Consider the following 22657-nt stretch of genomic DNA (forward strand, 5'->3'; position numbering starts at 1 on the left):
CATTCATTTCTGAGAACGAGTTAGTTTTGAATGCAATTTTCCGGGAAGCCGCACGAGGATTACGATGGAGCCAGATTTAATACAAAATTCTCATGTACATCACAATAGTTATGAGGACACTGACTTCGGACCAAAGTTTAAGAAGTTGAGAATAACTGACAACGTCAGAGAATTACAGACTGTGTTACGTGACAAGTAGGTGTTTAGTGTCATTTCATATTTCTGTTGTAATCGACTGTAATTTCTTTTGTTTACAAACACGTGTTAAAACATTAAAACGAGAATAAAACTTTGCCAAAGGTCTTCTAGATGTAATTGAACAAATATACATTTTTATATTTAGTGGTGTTCATGTTGTTAGGCAGTCACCCCCCCCCCCCCCTCAAAAAAGCAAACCCCCCCCCCCTTCACCAAATATCTAAATATCAGAGCAAGCAATGCAATATACATGATATGCTATGCCACTATACAGACATAAGACATTTATGTCTCAGAGGTTATAAAATGAAGCAAATTCATAATGAAGTTTATAAAATTATTTAGGTATTTTTTTTTGGTTCAGATATCTTGAACAGAACATACTTTAGGTTAAATTATTTGATGTTTTTATTGTACAGTAGGCCTAATGTGCAACATAACTTATGATACACATTAGACAAGAAGTAGATACAATGACTTTATTTGCAAATAAAAGCTGTTGCTAGGTAAATGTAGATCGACATTTTTCTTACAAATTGTTAATTTGTAATTCAAACTGAATTCGTCTTCAGATTTTCCGTTTACCAGATCATGACAAGGGGAGCACATGGCAGGTAACCCAAGACGACAGGGGATGCCTACTCCTCCATGGCACCTGATCACACCTCTGTTTTCAGAGGTCCTAGTTGGCTTTGTTTATAATTTGTATTATTTAAATGGACTCTTTAGATACATGATCACTGTTCGTTATCTTCAGATTTTACCTTTCCATATCGTTTTTCCTTTGGAAAGCTACTATTATAATTTGTATATCTAAAAAGTTTTCCTAAATGTCCTGATGTAATGTGTAATCTGGTCTGTGTGGGTAGGTTAAGGTTACCTGTCAAAAATTATATTGCACGTATGCAGTCTCTTCTCTGAACAACCAAGAAAAGATCTCAAGACACTGCAAACTTGAGCTGTCATGATGTGGAGAGTGTCATAAAACTTTACAACTTAATTGATAGTGCATGTAAAATGAATGCTATTGTAAAATCCATATGTCTACATTGTCCGCGGTTTGAGGATTTGTTATATTTATTTATTTCATATTTTAAAGTTAACAATATTTTATTTCATTTCCCTAAATTGGCATTCAGTGTATCAATATGATAACAAAGAAATAGAATTGTAAAGTTGCATGTAACAGGTAGCATTTATCATTAATGTAATCATTATATAATGTAACTGACTGGTGCAAGTGATTGATAAGAATTAATTTAACACATTATCCTTGATTTGGGAGGAATAAGTTGTATGTTCTCTTTCTGAATCTTATTTAGGATGCTGTTGTGATTGCTTCAGTATTAGTATTAATTGCAGTGCTATAGAGAAAATACATGTACCAACAAATACATGGGTTCATTGCAAGTTGAAATTCTCATATAAAAATATTTTCTTTAAGAGGTACATGTGCATGTAACTACTCATTGACAAGTTCGTCGCTAGCACTTTTCAGGTTTTTTACATTAGAAAATGAGTTCATTTATGTAACAAAAAAAAAGACAGTGTTAATCACTTGCATAGAAGCAACTGACATCCAACACATTTAAAAAATATAATTGAATGTAACTTGATCATCAAGGTCATGTGACATTGTGACTGTCAAAATATATCTAATAGAACCCTCTGTGCAAATTGACTGTACTTACATACAGAGTTCATAAATTAAAATAGAAATTGGGCTAGCTTGCAATGTAATGATGTATAAGCTTCCAACAACTTTAACATAGCTGCATGTCCTATGAATAAGAACATTTAATAGCACAATAAAGATATATATAATAATGATGTACATTCAATTTTTTATTAAAATGTGAAATTTCTATTTTTAGATCAACATCACGAGGGGATTTTATTTTTTATGCAGATCGATTGGTAAGGAAAATATATGAAAAATTAAGAGTAATACCTTAGTACGCTTCAACTACATATCAAAGAAAATGCAGTGCTAAAGTATTTTCATTACTGCCGAGGAATTAAACTTGACAAAAGATCTTTCTTGCCCTTCCTATTAATATTCATAATTATTAAGATCATATTTGTGATAATTCTTTGATAATAAAGAAGTTACTATCCCTGCTTAAAAGTTACCAGTAATTAATAGCCGAGCTGGTCATCTGGTTGCTTATCACAGAATGGAATTTTTCTTAACACTTGACGTGTATTACAAAAATGATATATTGTTGCCAACTCTTGTACCGGTACATATTACTTATGATTGACATTTTAACATAATGTTTCTTATCAGATTCGCCTTGTAGTTGAGGAGGGTCTCAATCAACTTCCTTACAGATCAAGCGAGGTCACCACTCCTACAGGTAAGTTGAGTATTGGGGGGGGGGGTGGGGGTGGGTAGTCCTTCTTTTCACTTGTAGAATTACTGCATATAGTAATGATGAATCCCATGTGTTAGACATAAAGTTTGCATACATAATATTCATTGTACAATAAAATGTCAAAGCCTATCTAGAGGAGATACATGTATTAGTCATTTAAATTAAATACCAAGATTTTTAATGTGTAGACAGAATTATTGAATTTTTAAAAATCAAAGTTCATGTTTTCAACATGTTCAAATTCATTCCTTTCACATATACATGTTTTTCAAATAACACCCAGTCAAGAAGATGTATTGAATAAACTCTGAATAATAACATATATTTTGGGTTATATTGCAGGACAGGTATACAGTGGTCTAAGATATGAGAAAGGAAATTGTGGGGTCAGCATAATGAGAAGTGGTGAGTCAACCTATGTGTTAGAGCTAGTATTCTCCAATATGTTGTAGGAAATAATTTTCTATGAAAAGTAAACTTTATATAAATGCCAAAAATTTTTGGTGTTTCTTCATACTTTATGTAATTTCAAATCAAGTTTAATTCAGACTGTATTTTATATATATACATGGATGTGAAAGGTAATGTACATGTATGTCTTACAATCCTTCACAAATCTCCAGGCAGTAAATGAATTTAAGAAATTTGTAAACTTGACCAGATTTCTTTGTTTTACTATGACAGGAGAGGCGATGGAGCAAGGTCTTCGAGACTGTTGTAGGTCGATACGTATTGGAAAAATCCTCATCCAGAGTGACGAGGACACACACGAGGCCAAGATTGTATATGCCAAACTCCCTCCTGATATTGCTGACCGCAAGGTGCTCCTAATGTACCCCATCTTGAGTAAGTGTGGTATAACACCCTGTTGTTGGAAAAATGGATATTTTTCTAGGCTCACCAAGTTTTTAGTTAGGACTACATGGAATCATCTCAATGATTTCCCCCATAGGAAAGCCTGACATAGTGATCCGACATGTTAAACCATCAGTGATTTGTAGCTGAGTTAAGGCTTTTGTTGTTACATGTATTTTGTACTGGAAAATTCTGTGAAACACCTATATTGTATGAGGTTTACTGTTAGCTGTATGACCATTGGCTAACATTGGCTGAGGGTAACCTTGATGGACTATTATATAAATAGTGCACGTTTTTGAGGGTAACAGTTGAAATTGACACCCCAAGGAAAACCATTGTCAACCGACGCGTCAGCGGAGGTTGACAATGGTTTTCCGAGGGGTGTCAATTTCAACTGTTACCCTCAAAAACGTGCACCATTTATTTTATTATACTGAATGTCTTATTGATTTCGGATGTCATAAAAAAATTCGGAGATCGTCGTTAAGTTCACGCTTAGAAAGCTTTCAAACTCCCCGCTTCTATTTTTCTCAATAAGAAAGCTTCGGAAAAGATTTACCAACCTCTTTATAGCTTGTTTGCTACTCAAAAAGTCCTTTATCATCTAAAGTTTGCACTCGCAAGGATGTTTCGTCTGTCGTTTGTTGTTTTCAAGTAAGCTTCATCGGACGCAAGCTTTTAATGAAGTCGTTTATGCTGCTTCTTTCAAACGCACAACTGACGTTTTGAGAATTCTACGGTGAACCGTACGCGCATGATTTGAACGCATGTGATATTTTCGTAATATTACCCGTTGCTAAGTGTGTTGCTAACGCTGAGGGTAACATTACGGATAGTTAAATGCGTCTAAACCAATCAGATTTTAGTATTTAACATGAAAGTATAATAAAGTATGATATTGTTCACTTCAGAAGAATATCTGACTCTCTAGTATAGATCACAGAAAATGATTATAGTACATGTACAGTGTATGTCTCAGAGTTTCTATTCTTTATGGGGAAAGTAATAATTAGCACAGTCATGAGTATAAACATAGTTTTAACGTGTGTAATATTCAAATTGTTGTCCTATAGTATCTTATGCCCTTGAGATGGGAAAAAACAGGATATAATGGGTACATGTATAATTTTCTAATTGGCTGTGTAATAATCACCTTGTTCACAAATTTAACACCATACACATACCTATTCTTAAAGTCATGAGACAGAGACTTTACAAAAGATGAAGGTCTCTTGTTGTGCTAAGATCAAAGATTGAGTATAGTTTTGCTACAATAGGAATTTCACACCCTCTTAAGTTATACAGAGATATATAATTATTGAGAAAAGGTCAAGGTTTTCAGTTTGGCCAAAGTCATACTTTTTTAAGTTTTAAAGACCAGATTCAAATTTGCATCCATTGGATCTTCACACCATCTGGAACATTTTATTTTTGTATCTTACCAGGTACAGGGAACACTGTAGTAAAGGCCTGTGCAATACTCACAGACCACAAAGTACCGGAGGAAAATATCATCCTATTGAATCTCTTCACAACTCCACAGGGTAAGCAAAATACATGACAAAGTAATAACGATAGTATTCAATGTTAGTAAAGAACTCAAGTCTTAGCTCCAACCAGCTTGTTATCTTATTAGTTGCTAATTTTCAAATTTATCAATCTCAGGGTTTTAGTATTTATTTCTGTTTTGTTTCAGCTATAGAAAAAGCACAGGATTTTCACATTATTTATTTTTCACGTATATATTAAAAAAATAACCCCATACCTTGTAAATAACTTTAAGGTATGGGGACGGGTTAATTTTTTCAATAAGAAAAATATGTGACAACAAGTGCCTGTGGTATAGGCTCATTGTTATGCTATACAAACTTTGTAGAATATAAAATTTTGTTTGATTTTCAAACTGAATAGATAAACCATTGGTTAGCCCTGTATTTCTAGATACATAATTTATGATAATATTATAACTGCATTTATCAGAGACAAATCTTACTCTTTCTATTTCAGCTGTTCGCTTGGTCCAGAATAAATATCCAGAAGTGACCATCTTGACATCAGAAGTTCACCCTGTGGCACCTAATCATTTTGGACAGAAGTATTTTGGTACAGAATAATGAACGTTGGAAAGCTCAATAGCTCTCAGTGTGAATGCTTGGTAATGAATATGTCTTAAGTTTTGGTATGTCTGTAAAAAATGAGAACTTAGAAGGAACAATTTTTTCGTCTGCTTTAAATCAATTGTCCATTTTTTTTCCCCTTCATTTTTTTTTTCATGAATGCCTTTTTGGTTGATGAAATATCTCTTTAAAAAATCTCAGGAATATTTGGCATTGTTCACCGAGATTTCCGATTTGACACATGTATGATTATAATTATGTTCATGTATATTATATACATATAATGAAAGGACTAATGTAATTTAACATTTGATAATTAAATTAGATTTACATGTATGATGAGCATTTACTGGTGCCAGGAATTGTGTGATAATGTTTTGGTGTTTTTTAAAGTATTATTAAATGTTTATACATTATTTGTTGCAACAATGTAAACAACAATGTAAAATGCACAAAGCCCTTTTTTCCCTTTTATTAATGGACTTTTTGTCTTTATTTTTTGTAAAAATCTTGACATATACAAAGTATCATGATACTAGTTGATTGTAAATTGAAACTAGGTGTTTATTTCTCTCAGTAGTCTCTAGCCGTATGACTGAGAATATGGGTATGAATGAGGATGGAATATAATTACATGTGTAATATGTTGTGTCTGACTCAGTAAAATTTACTTATTCCACTAATTGCATTATTGCAATAACAGTATATACTGAGTACATGTATAATCAAATGACACACCTTAATCTTGTACTTTACCAAAATACTGAAAACAAACTTTTTTCCATGGGGTCATAATTCCATGAAATCAGAATTTCTGTTCAATCTGTGGGTAGAAAATTATGCAGATTTTTCTTGGAATGTGTTTACATGTCCTTAATGCATTTTAAGTCTGCATACGTAGTATAAATTAATCCCATACGGAAAAAAGTACACCTACAGTAAATGATCATACCAACGTATTTTCATTTTTTTTCTCTGTAACATATACCAAAATAAAAGATTATTTATCCAAAAAGGTCACATTGCTTGTATTATCATGATAATACATGGTAAATATGATTTTTGTTTTTGTTGAGTACATTATGCATACTTTTGTATTTTATCAGAGCATTTATATAAAACTAGAATATGTTTACATGTATTAGAATTGGAATGTGCAATTAAAAATTAACAATTATATTTGCATTATGACACAAGGGCTTCATTTGTGAAAAGAACTCAATTTTTAACACATGTATCAGAGTTATGGCCTTTGACATAAAATAACTGGAACTTAATTAATTCTTATTTGTTTTGTCATGTAAATTGTTAAGGAAGAAAAAAATGGATGTATTTAATATTTACAAGATATTTTCACAAGTTATAAAATTGTTAATTATGGAGATGCTGTCTTGAAAGTGAGTCTGTTATACCTATCTAGTAAAAAAGCAGTTTACATTGATTTGATATTAATATCTTTATGTTTATAGTAAATGTTGACGTGTACTGGTATACTGAAAACTGCCACAATCTATAGAAATTTGTTCATTTCTTGAAAATACATATGTGTAGCTAGAATTACCTTTACTTGTTCATTTTGAATCAGAATAAAGCAATTCTGTATGAAATGGAGTACCTATGCATCTCTTTTTAAAGCCAATAAGAAAAGGATATGTTGATGAAATACAGTATTTCAGATGCTGTTAGAACGAAAAAAAAATCTTACTGGTTACTGAGCTCTCTGTAAATTGTGGTGAAAATTTATCACCAGCTAAACTCTGTAATAGATCATGTCGGCTGCATCATCAAAATTGATTTCTGTGCATGAACTGCACAGGATTCAAGACAAATAAAACATTGACTCACATTAATACTTTTTATCCCCCCCCCCCCCACCCCCCAGAAAGGAAGAACAATTTCTGAGTTTCCATGTTTGTTATTTTTTTAAGTTGGAAGATTACATGAAAAAAGTAACACCAGAATGTATGCTTAAAGCTGACATGATTGATTAAATATGCAATGCTGTAAAATCACTTATTTTCGTGGGGTCAAATTTTTTAGTTTGAGGAAAATATATTGGTATGAAAGAATTTGATTTTGTAGGTAAAAAAAGACTTTATACTGTTGATGTGTTGTATAGAATTTTAACATATTTGTGGGCATCTTTATACCACGAAATCAACAAAAATTAGACCCTCATTAAATTTAGGAATTTCACAGTAGTTTTGTTCTTCAAATACATGACCTGCATGTCCTGTATAACTGTTAAGCTTACAGAGATATGCACTTCCAGAATGCCTTCTAAATTTGTCAGTAAAAAGCTATAATTCTTAGAGATATCAATCCTGTATATATAATAAAAAAAATCAATTTAGAGTAATCTTGAAAATCATCCAAACCTCCCATTTTATATTTAAATCTGTTTTGTGGTGATTCATGTCATACTTTGTTCCATGGCCATATATAACTTCAGCCAAATAACAGGTAAAAGAAAACACCATAACACACAATAAAAGTTTTAATATTAAAGCAACAAAAACAATTCATATTAATGCTGGTACAATGTACTGTAAATCATTATATTTCATGTGACTTTTTTCGGTGAGACAATAGCACTGCATTTATACCAGATATAAATCTTATGTATATTTCCTAGACAATAAATAATTAAAGTCATTTCCCATAACTAGTCTATTGATGAAAATTTATTTTCAAGATGAGACAATAATTACTTTAGTGCATCTATGGTTGCATTTCCATAAAAAAAAATCTCCATGTATAAAAAAAACATTCCTCTCCTGCATCACATTGCTCTCTCTAGCAAAATTTTTTTCACATAAATTTGGTCTTTTTGATGACATGTCTCTTTATAGAAAGAATTATCAATGACCTATTAAACCTATAAAAAAATTTCAATCGTCTCCCTCCCTTGCTTCCAAATTTTTTGGAGAAATTTGAGTCCTGCTTATCCAAGCATGCTTTTTAACAAGTTTGGTTGAAATAATAATACAGAGTTAACAGACAAGACACCAATTGGATGGGCAGAAAAAATTAAGAAAATTTTTGATTAGAAAAGCTTACTTGAGCCTTTGGCCCAGATGTGCTAAGAAGTTGCAGACAAGAAAGATAATTAAGCATACACTAGCTAGGGTTTATGTTCAACAAACAACAATACTTATTTTAGAAAACAACACTTTATAAAAGGTTATAAAATAACTATAAAAAACAGCACTTTAAACAAATTAAATAAAATACTGAAGCATAGAAGCCTTCTTTTCTTGTAAAGTTTAAAGTTAATACTAGTATAACATTATTTTTTGCAAAAAATAACCTGAAACTAGAAATATGTCCATAGGACATGAATGCCCCGCCAAGGGTATATTAGTAATGCAACATTTTAACACAAATTGAGAAAAGTGAGGTCAAGGTCAAAGGAAAGGTCAAGGTCAAAAAATATTGCTGCAGTTGAATAGCTTACATCAGTATGTATCAGCATATGACGTTTGATTCAGAAACTAATTTAAGAAAAGTGAGGTCAAGATCAAAGGAAAGGTCAAGATCAAAAAATGTTGATGTAGTTGAAAAGGTTACATCAGTATGTATTAGCATATGAAGTTTGATGAAAATATTATGAATGGTTTCTTTAAAACTGAGCTAAACACTAATTTAAGAAAAGTGAGGTCAAGGTCAAAGGAAAGGTCAAGGTCAAAAAATATTGATGCAGTTGAATAGCTTACATCAGTATGTATCAGCATATGAAGTTTGACACTAATTTAAGAAAAGTGAGGTCAAGGTCAAAGGAAAGGTCAAGGTCAAAAAATGTTGATGCAGTTGAAAAGGTTACATCAGTATGTATTAGCATATGAAGTTTGATGAAAATATTATGAATGGTTTCTTTAAAACTGAGCTAAACATTAATTTAAGAAAAGTGAGGTCAAGGTCAAAGGAAAGGTCAATGTCAAAAAATATTGATGCAATTGAATAGCTCTCATCAGTATGTATCAGCATATGAAGTTTGACACTAATTTAAGAAAAGTGAGGTCAAGGTCAAAGGAAAGGTCAAGGTCAAAAAATGTTGATGCAGTTGAATAGCTCTCATCAGTATGTATCAGCATATGAAGTTTGATAACACTATCTTGAATGGTATCTTTAATACTGAGCTAAAAACTTATTTAAGAAAAGTGAGGTCAAGGTCAAAGGAAAGGTCAAGGTAAAAAATATTGATGCAGTTGAATAGCTCTCATCAGTATGTATCAGCATAAGAAGTTTGACACTAATTTAAGAAAAGTGAGGTCAAGGTCAAAGGAAAGGTCAAGGTCAAAAAATGTTGATGCAGTTGAATAGCTCTCATCAGTATGTATCAGCATATGAAGTTTGATAACACTATCTTGAATGGTATCTTTAATACTGAGCTAAAAACTTATTTAAGAAAAGTGAGGTCAAGGTCAAAGGAAAGGTCAAGGTAAAAAATATTGATGCAGTTGAATAGCTCTCATCAGTATGTATCAGCATATGAAGTTTGTTAAAAATATCTTGAATGGTTTCATTAAAACAGAGCTAAACATTAATTTAAGAAAAGTGAGGTCAAGGTCAAAATAAAGGTCAAGATCAAAAAAATGTTGATGCAATTGAATAGCTTACATCAGTATGTATCAACATATGAAGTTTGATAACACTATCTTGAATGGTATCTTTAAAACTGAGCTAAACACTAATTTAAGAAAAGTGAGGTCAAGGTCAAAGGAAAGGTCAAGGTCAAAAAATGTTGATGCAGTTGCATATTCCTCATCAATATCTATCAGCATATGAAGTTTGATAAAAATATCTTGGATAGTTTCTTTGAAACTGAGCTTTGAACAGAGCTAAACGCAAAGTGTGACGGAAGGACAGACGGAAGGACGGAAGGACAGAAGGACGGAAGGACGGAAGACGGACATGACAAACACTATATGCCCCGGCCATATTCATGGCGGGGCATAAAAAAGTTTATACAAAACAGAATAATATGTGCTTATTCTATTTCCTCTTTTTTCTATGCATTACTTCATATGTCTAAAATTCCTCAAATGCTACAATACTCAACATTTGCTCTGAATCATCTATGCTACCAAGTGTTTCTGATTTGCTGGACTCCCCACAAACCCAAGGGTTTGGGAGTGAAACACTTGGTAAATGAAGATTGCATTGGATGTATAAAAGGACATTGACGCGTAGCTTAAAGATTTCAAAATGATTCTAGCTATAGAGTGCTTTTGTTCTCTACTCCTAGTATTTCGTTCTGATTATAAACACTTTCCTCCATCTGTAAGTACATTGGATACTTGTCAACCCCGCGACATTTAGCTTTATGCCGCTGTAAATGGTATTTTGTGTAGTAGTTTTTGTCACATAACTCACAGTGAAAGTTCTTCTGTCCAGTGTGAATAAGAATGTGTCTTTTGTAGTTTTGCTTTTTAGTAAAGGTCTTTTCGCAGGACTCACACTGAAAAAGACCAGATTTCGTATGGATTTTCTCATGGAGTTTTCGATCTGTGTCCCGGTTGAACGTTCTTTCACAAAATGTGCACCTGAGTTTTTCCACTTTATGAATTCCCATGTGAGACTCCAAATGTGCCTTTTGTCGAAAAGATTTATGACACAATTCACATTGAAAATTTCTTTCACCTGAAAAAAGATACATAATTTCAAACCTGCTTCTATAAAATACACAAAAGTATACGCTTCAGCCTATCAAACTGAGAAATCTCTTCTTTTTTTTCTACATACTTTACATAGTGCATGATTGTTTTATTGATTGAATTAAGTATTATGTCTCAACTACATACAAGTAATGAAACAAGAGGCCCAGGGGCCACATCGCTCACCTGAGCACTCTGCCTAGGAAAAAGCAGAAATCAGTTCAGTCTTGAAAAGTTTTGTTATAAAAGTGGTTTGAGGGGGGAGGGGGGGGGGGTTATTTTGAACTTGAATCTATACTTCAAAGGGATGCTTTTGAATTAATATGACAAATAATGGCTATGCTGTTCTTAGGAAGACAATTTTTATTGATATATCATTTATATTCTTTTGTATAACTATGATCCCCTGTTATGGCCCCTCTATTCTCCTGGGGGTTCATGATTTGAACAAAATTTGAATCTACATTACCTGAGGATGCTTGCATTTAAATATGACTAATTATTGCTTTGCTGTTCTTCAGAAGAAGATTTTAAAAGGCTTGCTTTTTCCTATGTATTCCTATGTAAAACTTTGATTGCCCATTGTGGCCCCACCCTACCCCTGGGAGGTCATGATTTAAACAAACTTGAATCTACACTACCTGAGAATGCACCCATAAAAAAAAAACAATCATGGCTTTGCTGTTCTTGAGAAAAAGATTTTTACAAATTTTTCCTAAGGCCCCACCTTACCCCCAGGGTCATGATTGGAACAAACTTGAACCTGCACTACTTGAGGATGCTTCCATGTAAATATGACCAATCATGGCTTTGTTGTTCTTGTGAAGAAGATTTTTACAGATTTTTCCTATGTATTCTTATTTAAAACTTGGATCGCCCATTGTGGCTCCACCCTACCCCCGGGGGTCATGATTGGAACAAACTTGAATCTACACTACCTGAGCATGCTTCCATATAAATATAACCATTCATGGCTTTGCTGTTCTTGAGAAGAAGATTTTTAAAGAATTTTCCTATATATTCCTATGTAAAACTTTGATCGCCCATTGTGGCCCCACCCTACCCCCGGGGGTCATGATTTGAACAAACTTGAATCTACACTACATGAGGATGCTACTACATAAATATAACCAATCATGGCTTTGCTGTTCTTTTTAAAGAATTTTCCTATATATTCCTATGTAAAACTTTGATCGCTCATTGTGGCCCCACCCTACCCCCAGGGGTCATGATTTGAACAAACTTGAATCTACACTACCTGAGGATGCTTCCATATAAGTTTCATATTTTCAAGCACAGTGGTTCTTGAGAAGAAGATTTTTAAATGATGCCATTAATTTTTCATGAATTCATGATTATCTCCCCTTGGAAGAAGGCGTGGCCCTTCATTTGAACAAACTTGAATCCCCTTCACCCAAGGATACTCTGTGCCAAGTTTGGTTGAAATTGGCCCAGTAGTTCTGGAGAAGAAGATGAAATTGTGAAAAGTTTACAACAACAACGACAACAACGCCGACGACGACGACAGACAACGGACAAATTTTGATCAGAAAAGCTCACTTGAGCCTTCGGCTCAGGTGAGCTAAAAATGTTCTCGTAGAATTCCAATATGTATTTCAGTTAAAAAGGGAAATAACTCTGTATTAACCTGAGTGCTTACAATTTTCTAACACACTATAAGAAACTCCGTTTTACAAAATACAGAAGTATAGCAGATCATAAACATGGGAAATTATTGAATCAGGTAATTGTAACTGCTCTCTGCAAATAATGAGTTTTGCTACGAAGGGAAGTCATGAACCATTTAATATTCAATTGCATATTTACATAGAATGTTTCATCAGTTGCAAAAATTATTAGTCTTGTGTGGATTTCATACTGATGTATCATGCATACAAATTAATGCTAATAATGGTTGGTTTACAGAATACATTGTATAACATGGAAATTTATAGCCTTACCTTTGTGGACTGCTAAGTGTTTTTTGAGATTACTGTTACTGGCCAGCACTTTCTTACAAAATGGACAAGTGATGAGTTCTAAGGGATCGGATTTTTGTTTCCTGGATTTGGATTTCAGACAGAAAGGATCATTATCATCCACTGGATTACAGAGGGCTTCCTTGTGTATGTCTGCAAGATGCTGCCTCAGACCCTGCTTTTTACGGAACATTCTGGCGCAGACTGGGCACTCGTTGACACTTCCTGGTTTGGGAATCAGTGAGAAACCTGTGAGAGATCAAACAGAAATATGTTAATGTACCTATACTAATTATATATTTAGAAATATTACTTCGAGATTACACCATTATTTTTAGGAAAAAAAATTGTTCTTATACATGTACATCAGGATATATATGGATTAATTTATTCATTTTGGAGATTCTTTATGCACTGAATGATCATTTTTAGCAATGCACTGCATTATAAAATGTACAAGGTCTGTTTACAAATTTTTCAATGTATACTGATGAAAATTTGTATGTACACATCACCTTGTGTGATTTATGACAAAGTGAAATTCAAAAAAATGAATATTTAATGCTTATACACATACAAATATCAATTCTAAAAACTTATATTTGCCCTCATTTACTACTAATTTCAATTTTTTCTCAACCTAATTTACCATTGTGTCATCATATTCTGCACTGATGATGATCTGACAAATGAAATGCAAGTTTTATTAAGGAGTTATGAGCAAAATTTTTAAATAGAGTACATGCACTCAAAAAATATGATACCAGTATTTCACATTATGAAATGGTTATTAGAATGACACATTTATGAAGTAATTATATTCTTTATCAGGTATATACATGTAACTGTGTACTTTTTAAGTTTCTAAACATTTACCACAAATCACAGCATACTCCTTGGAGAACCAGTACAAGAGTTCTTCCCCTTCTCTGATGTCTCTTTTGGCAAAGAAGAACAACGACCTTCCCACCTGATGTACGATCAAGTTCTGCTCCACGATGTTCTGAGCAGGGCGTATGAATCTCAACCAATTACTAAGTTCTTCATCCTCAGTTGTAATATAGTGACAATCATTTTCTGCCATTACCTGAAAGTAAATCCAATTCAGCTAATATTGTTGGGATACTACCCAGTAAATAAACTGTGAATGTGTCATCATCCATATACTGAATATATGAAGTTTAAAAGTCATCTGATCCTTAAAGACATAAGATGAAGTGATTTAAATAAGAACTTTTGTTCAGATGAGCTAATAAATATTCACAAGCATAGGTGTGTATTTTGAAAATTAGACAAATCCACATTAAATTCCATGTCCCACGATAATGAAACAACTTAGCCCAAAGTCAAAATCCATAAATTGACCTTATTAGTATAGTACATGTAGTCAAATAGTCCAAACATAAATGTTATTCAAGATTGCATCACCAAGGTGTGTATATCTGCCAATTCAAAATTTCATTTACACAGCATCTGAAAAAATAAGGTGTCTACCTTTAGCCATTACTCATCTGTGTTGCAAATACATTGCATAAAGTTAAAAGATACTTGTGTTATTGTGTCACATAAAAGTGTTGACACAACGAAGATGGGTGGATGGACAAACATAGGGATTATTATAGGGCACCCACACTTTCATGCTGGACCCTAATTAATACTAGAAATATGTCCATAGGACATGAATGCCCCGCAGAGGGTATATTAGTAATGCAACATGAAAATTTGTATTAGTGTATGAAATTTGATGAGAATATCTTGAATAGTTTCTTTAAAATTGAAATTGAAATCTAAAAAGTTGGATATAGATGATAAGTTCTCACCAAATTATGTATAAGTGCATAAACTTACACAAATATATCTTAAATGGTTTCTTTAAAATTAAGCAAAATGCAAATCTAAGAAAAGTGAGGTCAAGGTCACAAGAAAGTTCAAGGTCAAATGTTTTAGAAGCAATTGAATACTTCTCACAAATATGTATCAGCATATTTAAGTTTGATAAAAAAATTTTGAATGGTTTATTTAAAACTGAGCTAAACACTAATTTAATATAAATGAAGTTAAGGTCAAAGGAAAGGTCAAGGTCAAAAAATGTTGATGCAATTGAAAAGGTTACATCAGTATGTATTAACATATAAAGTTTGATAAAAATATCATGAATGGTTTCTTTAAAACTTAGTAAACACACATAAAGAAAAGTGAGGTCAAGGTCAAAGGAAAGGTCAAGGTCAAAAAATATTGATGCAGTTGAATAGCTTACATCAGTATGTATCAGCATATGAAGTTTGACACTAATTTAAGAAAAGTGAGGTCAAGGTCAAAAAATGTTGATGCAGTTGAATAGCTCTCTCATCAATATGTATCAACATATGAAGTTTGATAACACTGTATTGAATGGAATCTTTAAAATTGAGCTAAACACTAATTTAAGAAAAGTGAGGTCAAGGTCAAAGGAAAAGTCAAGGTCAAAAAATGTTGATGCAGTTGCATAGCTCTCATCAACATCTCTCAACATATGAAGTTTGATAAAAATATCTTGGATAGTTTCTTTGAAACCTAGCTTTGAACAGAGCTAAACAATAAGCGTGACGGAAAGACAGATGGAAGGATGGAAGGACAGAAGAAGGACATGACAAACACTATATGCCCCGGCCATATTCATGGCGGGGCATAAAACCTGGCTTACTCTCCACTCTGGGAATGATCCTTCTGTTTCTAATGTTGTTATATCTTTCCCAATCAGTGGTCCAAACTTTGTATGTGCCCCCAAACCTTTCAGTGCATAGACACCTTCAGGAGCTGAAACCAACAAGTAACAACTTTGTAATATTTATAAAAATAGGAAACTACCAGTACAATCATTTTTCTAAGTGTTCAAGTTTTGTGTTTATTCTAGCACACAGACATAGGTTCTTTTTTCAAAGGACAAGATTTCTTTACTATACATATACTCAGTATGGTGATTTTAATCACATTAAATCTTATTATAATAAGAATGCTGAATGACTGTGTCCAAGAGCTACCATAATTGTCTAACATGAGTAGATATTGAAAGGAAAAAGTTGAAGATAACGAACAGTGATCCATCTCATAAAATATTTTTTTTTGTTTAAATCATCTTAAAAAATATTTTTCATTTAATTCATCTTGAAAAATGTTAAGACTTTACTCTGTGAGGACATAGAAGACTTTGAGAGCCTGATTTCCAGACAGCTTGGCATAGACAGACGAGCCCTGGAGGGGATGACTTTGTCTGTAATGTGGGTATACTGAACGGGACTCAGGCAGGTGCACTTAGAACTGTCACAGGTAACACAATCTAAAACAGAGCAAATCTAGTTATTACACATGGTGTGACAAGAGTAGGAAAGAGTTAATACAGTCGGTTAGACATACATGTAACAGTTGCTACCGCACATCAATGATGTAGCTAATAACCTAGATGTTTAATAAGTAAAAGATATACCATACAATTTTGACTGTTTTGTGGTGTAGTGTAAATTATATCATGGTATATGTATATCCACAACTAACTTTTCTATAGAGTCAATGGGGGCAATATAGGTTGTAAGTAAGAGTAATGCATACTGGGCAGTGCATTTCGATTATTTCTATAAGAGGTCTATATCTAAGTCATCTAAACTATCTGATAAATAAATAACTGATCAATAAAACCCATTACTGTTGCCAACAACACATTAATGAATTTGGAGAATACTAAGGTACCTGTTTGAAATGTTTCAAAATTATTCAAACTTACAGTCTACTGAAAAGTCTACAGCTTGAGTTGATGGGGTTTTCTTAACTTTTGGATCTGAAATAATGAAATGGCAATTGAGCATCCATACATACATGTATGTACATGTATAATTAACATTAATCAATGGACACATGCTGATCTACAGTGTACTCACAGGTACAAGTATAATGTATATCTTAGTTTGAGTAAGTTCATGAACATCTGTGCAAGATACTGTTTACAGGGAAATTTTCGCTCCCGTTTTATTTTCGCCCCTTTCGCCCTTCTCAGAGGTGGGCGAATTTAAAACAGGGCGAATTCAAAGAACACAGTATAATCTCTTAAACAGAACTGCAACTGGGCGAATTTAAAACGGGGCAAAGTTGTTTGCAAGTGTGAAAGGGCAAAAATAATATGGGGCGAAAATAACCCTGTATACAGTAAAACTTTAATGCATGTTAAGATAAAATGACTTGTCTTCCATTCACATTCTTCAGTGCTTGCACTTTGCACTGAAGAGCTACCTATGGTTAATTTATATACAATAATGATCATTTACGTACATCATAATGTACATATATCTTAACATCACCTATCTTATACATGTAAATTTTTTTCATTGAGAATGAACACCTAATAATTATAAAGGTCACACAGCCTTTGTGGCTACCTTCAGACTGTATAGCTGCGTTGATGTTTTCTATGGTGAGGTTGGACGGAAGTGTGACATCATCCGTATCCGCGGAGGACTGGAGGTAGTTAGTAAGACTATTCTGAATGGCAGCGTAGTCCTGGTAGTTCATCGTAGCCACTGAAAAAAAAAAACCACACTCCAAAATCTGCAATCTGATGATGTCTAGCCAAATATTGCACCATAGTTATTTGATGAATACATTTAATGAAGAATGACATTCAGTAAAAATTGTTTATAATAGAATCCTTGAGACATAAATTTTTAGTTCTAACCCATATTTTAAACCAAATTTCTCTGTATTCATATATAGAGACAGTTATGACATGAGGGATAAGAAATGATATAACTTCCTTTTTACAGAGATTTCCTTATACCCAAGCTCCTTATAAGTGAGTTTTATTGTACATGTAATTTTTGTGATATAAAATTAAGGAAGCAACAACAAAAGATAATAAAATAAAACTGGTTATGTCTGCTACTCAGGCAGATTGCAATTTAAAACTTCAATGTCTTTAAATGTAGCATTCACTTTTAAAATTTTGAAATTAATTAGTTGCATGAAATTTGGATTAAATATCTTGGATCAAGTTTCTTCAATTAAGAAATAAAAATAAAGAAGTAAAACCATTGGAATTATTCATACCGGTAAATTTTATACATATTCACAATTCTTTATAAATCTTAAAAATCCTTATTTCTTGTAACGAGTAATTTAAAATGGGTGCAAACACACAGAAATTTTAGACTGAATGTGTTCTTCTTTTGGCAAGATTTATATTTTGACACCTTTAATGCGATCTTTAGTCAGGGATAGACATTAACTTTCAGATTCACTTGCCCTTCGGGCAAGTGATCTCAAACTTTGACTTGTCCGAATGCAAAACTTGGTTGCCCAAAATTAGGATGGAACTTAAGACGAAAATTATTAATTACTGCAAGCGTTATGAAAAGAAAAAATGTGACGATATACACTACTGTCAATTTGGCAAGTTGAGCTACCGGGTACCTGAAAAAATTTCGATCCTGTATTTGTACATAAATGTATATCGCTGTACTTGTAAATTTAACCTGTTAACTCACACTGCCATTCAGCAATAACCCTCCGTTTCCTTTTTTAAAAATTCATATTTTTGAAAATTATTTGCGGTAGGATCATTTTGTGATTCGTGATTTTCAGCGATAACTGTGAAGCAACGCTTAAGGAAGATAGTTGCTACGGAACATACATCTTACCTTGATCAGGATACAACGTGTTACACTGTACTTATATTCTGTGCGTGATTAATCTAATTTCCTAAAAAGAAGTTTAACAAAATGTTGTTACTCGTAGAGCGTATTTCCTATGAAAGAAAACAACGAACTCGATTTTTAAATGAACGGTATAATCCAGAAATGCTACCAAGGAATTTCGAATGCAAAACATTGTCAGTCAGGTGCGTTGCAGAAATCAAGTGCTCAATTTATTGTTTTATCTATAAATTAATGTAAACTAAATAAATATGTACATTTGTGTGAGAAAAATTCACTTGCCCGATCGGACAAGTATGTCGATGATTTCACTTGCCCGAACTGAGAATTTACTTGTCCCGGGCAATCGGACAACCGTTAATGTCGATCCCTGTTAGTGTTCTAATTCATAACTACCACTAAAATATTACTTTATCACAGTATTATACATGAAAAATACAAAAGATTTAGAACTTAATCAACATAGTGCTAAATAGTACATCATTTATATTTTAATGCCAAACTTTAAAAGTACTAGCACATACAGAATGTACAAGTACTGTAAAAAAAGAATACAGTGAAACAAACCTGCCACTTGTGTATTAGAGGTTGACTGCAGTAGGCCCTCCACTGCCATAGTGTCAGAAGATGTAGTGACTGCATAGAACTGCTCCAACTGATCCCCACTGATCAGCAGTGACTGGGCAGGGTTTTGAATTGAGCCCAGGGAGGGATCTTGTTTAACAGAGATCATTTGATTGGCTGTTTGTCCCAGGGTTGCTGTATCAGCATAAGAAACTTGGTTGTTGATTAGCTGTCTTAGGTAGGTCACCTGTGAGGCATCAATTGGCTGAGAATGTGATGTCTCCGTGACAATAGATGATGGGGCTGAAGTTGATTGGTTGGATGAAGATGATGAGATTACTGAAAGAGAGGACGGAATGCACACTGGAATACTGGGTACAATTGAGGCCAGAGCAATGGTAGATCCAGCTGACTGTGTGATGGATGGAATTGCTGGTAGAGACACATTACTTGATGGAACTGGTTGGACAGAGCCATCACTGTTCAATAAATGACAAATGTCAACACTTTGCGAGACTGGAATAATGTCCGAATTTGCTGTAGTTTCACCAGATGACTGGTTAAGAATGTTTAAAAGTGCCTGACATGTTGCACTGTTTTGTAAGGACGGATTAGTCAGGATTAGATTTATCATACTCTGAAGACCAGCTATCTGTGCATCAGTATTAGAATTTGGATTTTGCAAAAAACTGCCATCAATACCCTCCAACTGATCAGCATTTTCTATGCCTGACACCTCTAGTTGGTTGGCCTGGGCATTTCCCTGAGCTAGGGTTGCCAGCTGTGATAACAGGGCACTTGTCTGGTGACAGTTTGCTGTAGAAGAAGAGTCTGGGGGAAACACTCCTGAAAGGACAGACTTATCAACAGGTATGACTTCTTGGATTGCTTTGATGCTGTTCCCCTCTATCGTTGAATTATGGGATTGTTCAGATGTACTCACAATAGATGAGGTAGCACTTGGTGGTGTGATGGGGGAAAGAAGCTGACGAATTGATTGCAGTCCTGTGTGTCGAATCAATGACTTCAGTGGTGGCAATGTTCCTGCAAGGTATTATATATCAAAGTCATGAGTTCTTAGTGTTCACATAATGTGTTACCAAAGGCTATAGGCGCTAAGAAAACATCTTTCAAAATACTACATTGTATGTTTCAAAAGTAATTTTTTTTACCCTGTGTACTGTTTTGTTTATCTCCCATTCCTATAGAGACCATTAGTGGAACAGTTTGAGATAAACTTGTCATAACTGTTGACGACGAAGGAACTGGAACGACTAAAAAAAAATATATCAAGATATGGGTGTCCATACTTCAATCCCTTTTACTTTGAATTATTTTATTATTTATATATTTTATATATTCAAATTAAAGAGTATTTTAATCAGGTGTTTGTTTAAAAGTAGGAAAGTTTAGTTATTAGTACTCAACTGTTAAATATTGAACAAATCAGAGAAATTTTGAACCTGTGGTATGTGTGGAGGCTGGTTCATTTTGTCCGTACAGTCCAACTACACTCTGCCCGAACGCCCCCATGGCTGCACTGGTTAACTGGTCAATATTGATAGCCGACAATGTGTCCGTCATCGAGTCGTTGGATTCCGCTGTAGTCATATCCTCGTGTTTTTCGAGTTATTTAACTTGGAAAATTCAGTTTTCTTACAACACGCCAAATCATTGTACTTAAAAATGATTATCAAGAACACAGTTCAATTACATTTTACACAAATGGCAACATAACAACTTCAAAATCCTCTGCTTTATGAATATCTGTTAGAAATATATGTAGAAAAAAAATTGTTTAGCTTTTCCTAGAGGAAGTATTTAGCGAACGGTAAAAGTTGAGTGAAAATAATGGGAAAGCGCATTTCCGGAATGTTTTACGCGCACGCCAAAAAAATAAAATAAAATAAAATAAAATAAAATAAAATAAAATAAAATAAAATAAAATAAAATAAAATTAAATTAAATTAAATTAAATTAAATTAAATTAAATTAAATTAAATAATTAAATTAAATTAAATTAAATTATAATAAATAAATAAATAAATTCTACTCAAAATTATATGGTTACCCCCATCCCACCCCTGTCTTTTCCGATTGCATTAGAATAATGTACAATAGAATGACACAAAAGAAGAGAATTATTAAAAATATATATCTAAAAAAAACAGATTTTCATCGAAATGAAATTAATCTAATATAATCACATCTGAAGTCTTTCCCAACCCGTAGGAAGCAATTTCACTTTGACGGGGCACAACCATACATTTTCAGTTGGGGGGGGGGGGGACTATGAACTACCAAAATTCCTTGACAAGCAAAAAAAAAAAAAAAAAAAAAAAAGGCCATCAGACATTAATATTGAGGGGGCACAAGCATATAGCAGCTATGTTTTCTATAGTGTTCTATATATCGGCAAAATTATTGGGGGCGGGGGGGGGGGGGGCACGCACCCCGTGCCCCCCGGTTCCTACGACCATGCTTTGAAAAGGGGGTGGGTTAAAATTTAGCTGACATAATTTACTAAATTACGTGGGTGCAGGAATTTTTCCCGAAGGGGGGGGGGGGGGGAGTCGAGGTCCTTACTAACTCAGAAAATATCAGACTTGGAAACAGCTTGAGAAGCAAAAAAAAAAGGGGGGGGGGGACATCCTGTCCAAACCTGAAAAGCTATTTCGTGTTTAGGGATATGGGGAGTGGATTGGTGAGGATACGACAAATCCCTTTCCTAAACCAATTTCCTTCTAACATATGACTCTCCTTATCCATTTCCGAGGGGTCCGTGTTTACGAAGGGGTCCAAACTCATTTGGGGGGGGGGGGGTTGCTTTACCACAGAAATTCAATAACATTGAAAATCTTGGGAATTGGGAATTAAGGGGTCAGGATCCCTCTCCCGAACCAAACGCCCTTTTTAGATCCGAGCATGCCAGTAATTCTTTCAGCTTTAGATATATATGTAATTGAAAAAAAATCCTACAGAAAAAATAACATCATATTTGACTGTAATCAATTGTTGTTACCTTTCTAAGGTGATTTCCGAAGATTGAAAGAACAACAAACTGTTTTCATAATCATAAGATCGAAGATGACTATACTAGCATTCTGGAAACTATAGCGGAGGGAGAAGCCTTGTTATACATGGAAAGGAGGGTGGTGGGGGTAGGGTGACTATATACATGTAGCGAGTCTTCCCCCAAAAGAATTATTAATATATAAAATTGCAGAC

General features: G+C 33.6%; 2 protein-coding genes across 2 annotated transcripts; one reads left to right on the forward strand and one right to left on the reverse strand.

Annotated features, from left to right (window-relative positions):
- The first annotated feature begins 9 nt into the window (after positions 1 to 9).
- Positions 10 to 7158, forward strand: LOC133201803 (uracil phosphoribosyltransferase homolog). Its single transcript, XM_061337610.1, has 7 exons — positions 10 to 195; positions 2073 to 2115; positions 2489 to 2558; positions 2919 to 2981; positions 3261 to 3422; positions 4880 to 4978; positions 5442 to 7158. The coding sequence occupies exons 1-7, from the start codon at positions 65 to 67 to the stop codon at positions 5546 to 5548; spliced, it is 675 nt and encodes a 224-aa protein (XP_061193594.1). The 5' UTR covers positions 10 to 64; the 3' UTR covers positions 5549 to 7158.
- A 3401-nt stretch (positions 7159 to 10559) lies between these two features.
- LOC133201795 (PR domain zinc finger protein 4-like) lies at positions 10560 to 21130 on the reverse strand. Its single transcript, XM_061337601.1, has 10 exons — positions 20893 to 21130; positions 20602 to 20703; positions 19433 to 20473; positions 17594 to 17734; positions 16945 to 16998; positions 16354 to 16503; positions 15871 to 15983; positions 14064 to 14274; positions 13170 to 13436; positions 10560 to 11194 (listed from the first exon to the last, which is right to left on the reverse strand). Exons 1-10 carry the CDS (start codon positions 21038 to 21040, stop codon positions 10770 to 10772), a joined length of 2652 nt encoding a protein of 883 aa, XP_061193585.1. The 5' UTR covers positions 21041 to 21130; the 3' UTR covers positions 10560 to 10769.
- Positions 21131 to 22657: the final 1527 nt, after the last annotated feature.

This window comes from Saccostrea echinata, unplaced genomic scaffold (genome assembly GCF_033153115.1).
Source record: "Saccostrea echinata isolate AGI-Se365-2 ecotype Australia unplaced genomic scaffold, CSIRO_AGI_Sech_v1 ptg000045l, whole genome shotgun sequence".
NCBI classification, from domain to species: domain Eukaryota; kingdom Metazoa; phylum Mollusca; class Bivalvia; order Ostreida; family Ostreidae; genus Saccostrea; species Saccostrea echinata.

Coding starts and splice junctions, on each gene's coding strand:
- LOC133201795 (XM_061337601.1), bottom strand. CDS start 21,040: ATGACTACAGCGGAATCCAACGACTCGATGACGGACACATTGTCGGCT. Junction 14,275..15,870: donor GATCATTCCCAGAGTGGAGA/GTAAGCCAGGTT, acceptor ATTTACTTTCAG/GTAATGGCAGAAAATGATTG. Junction 11,195..13,169: donor ACACTTAGCAGTCCACAAAG/GTAAGGCTATAA, acceptor ATCTTTTTTCAG/GTGAAAGAAATTTTCAATGT.
- LOC133201803 (XM_061337610.1), top strand. CDS start 65: ATGGAGCCAGATTTAATACAAAATTCTCATGTACATCACAATAGTTAT. Junction 196..2,072: donor CAGACTGTGTTACGTGACAA/GTAGGTGTTTAG, acceptor TTCTATTTTTAG/ATCAACATCACGAGGGGATT. Junction 2,559..2,918: donor CGAGGTCACCACTCCTACAG/GTAAGTTGAGTA, acceptor GTTATATTGCAG/GACAGGTATACAGTGGTCTA.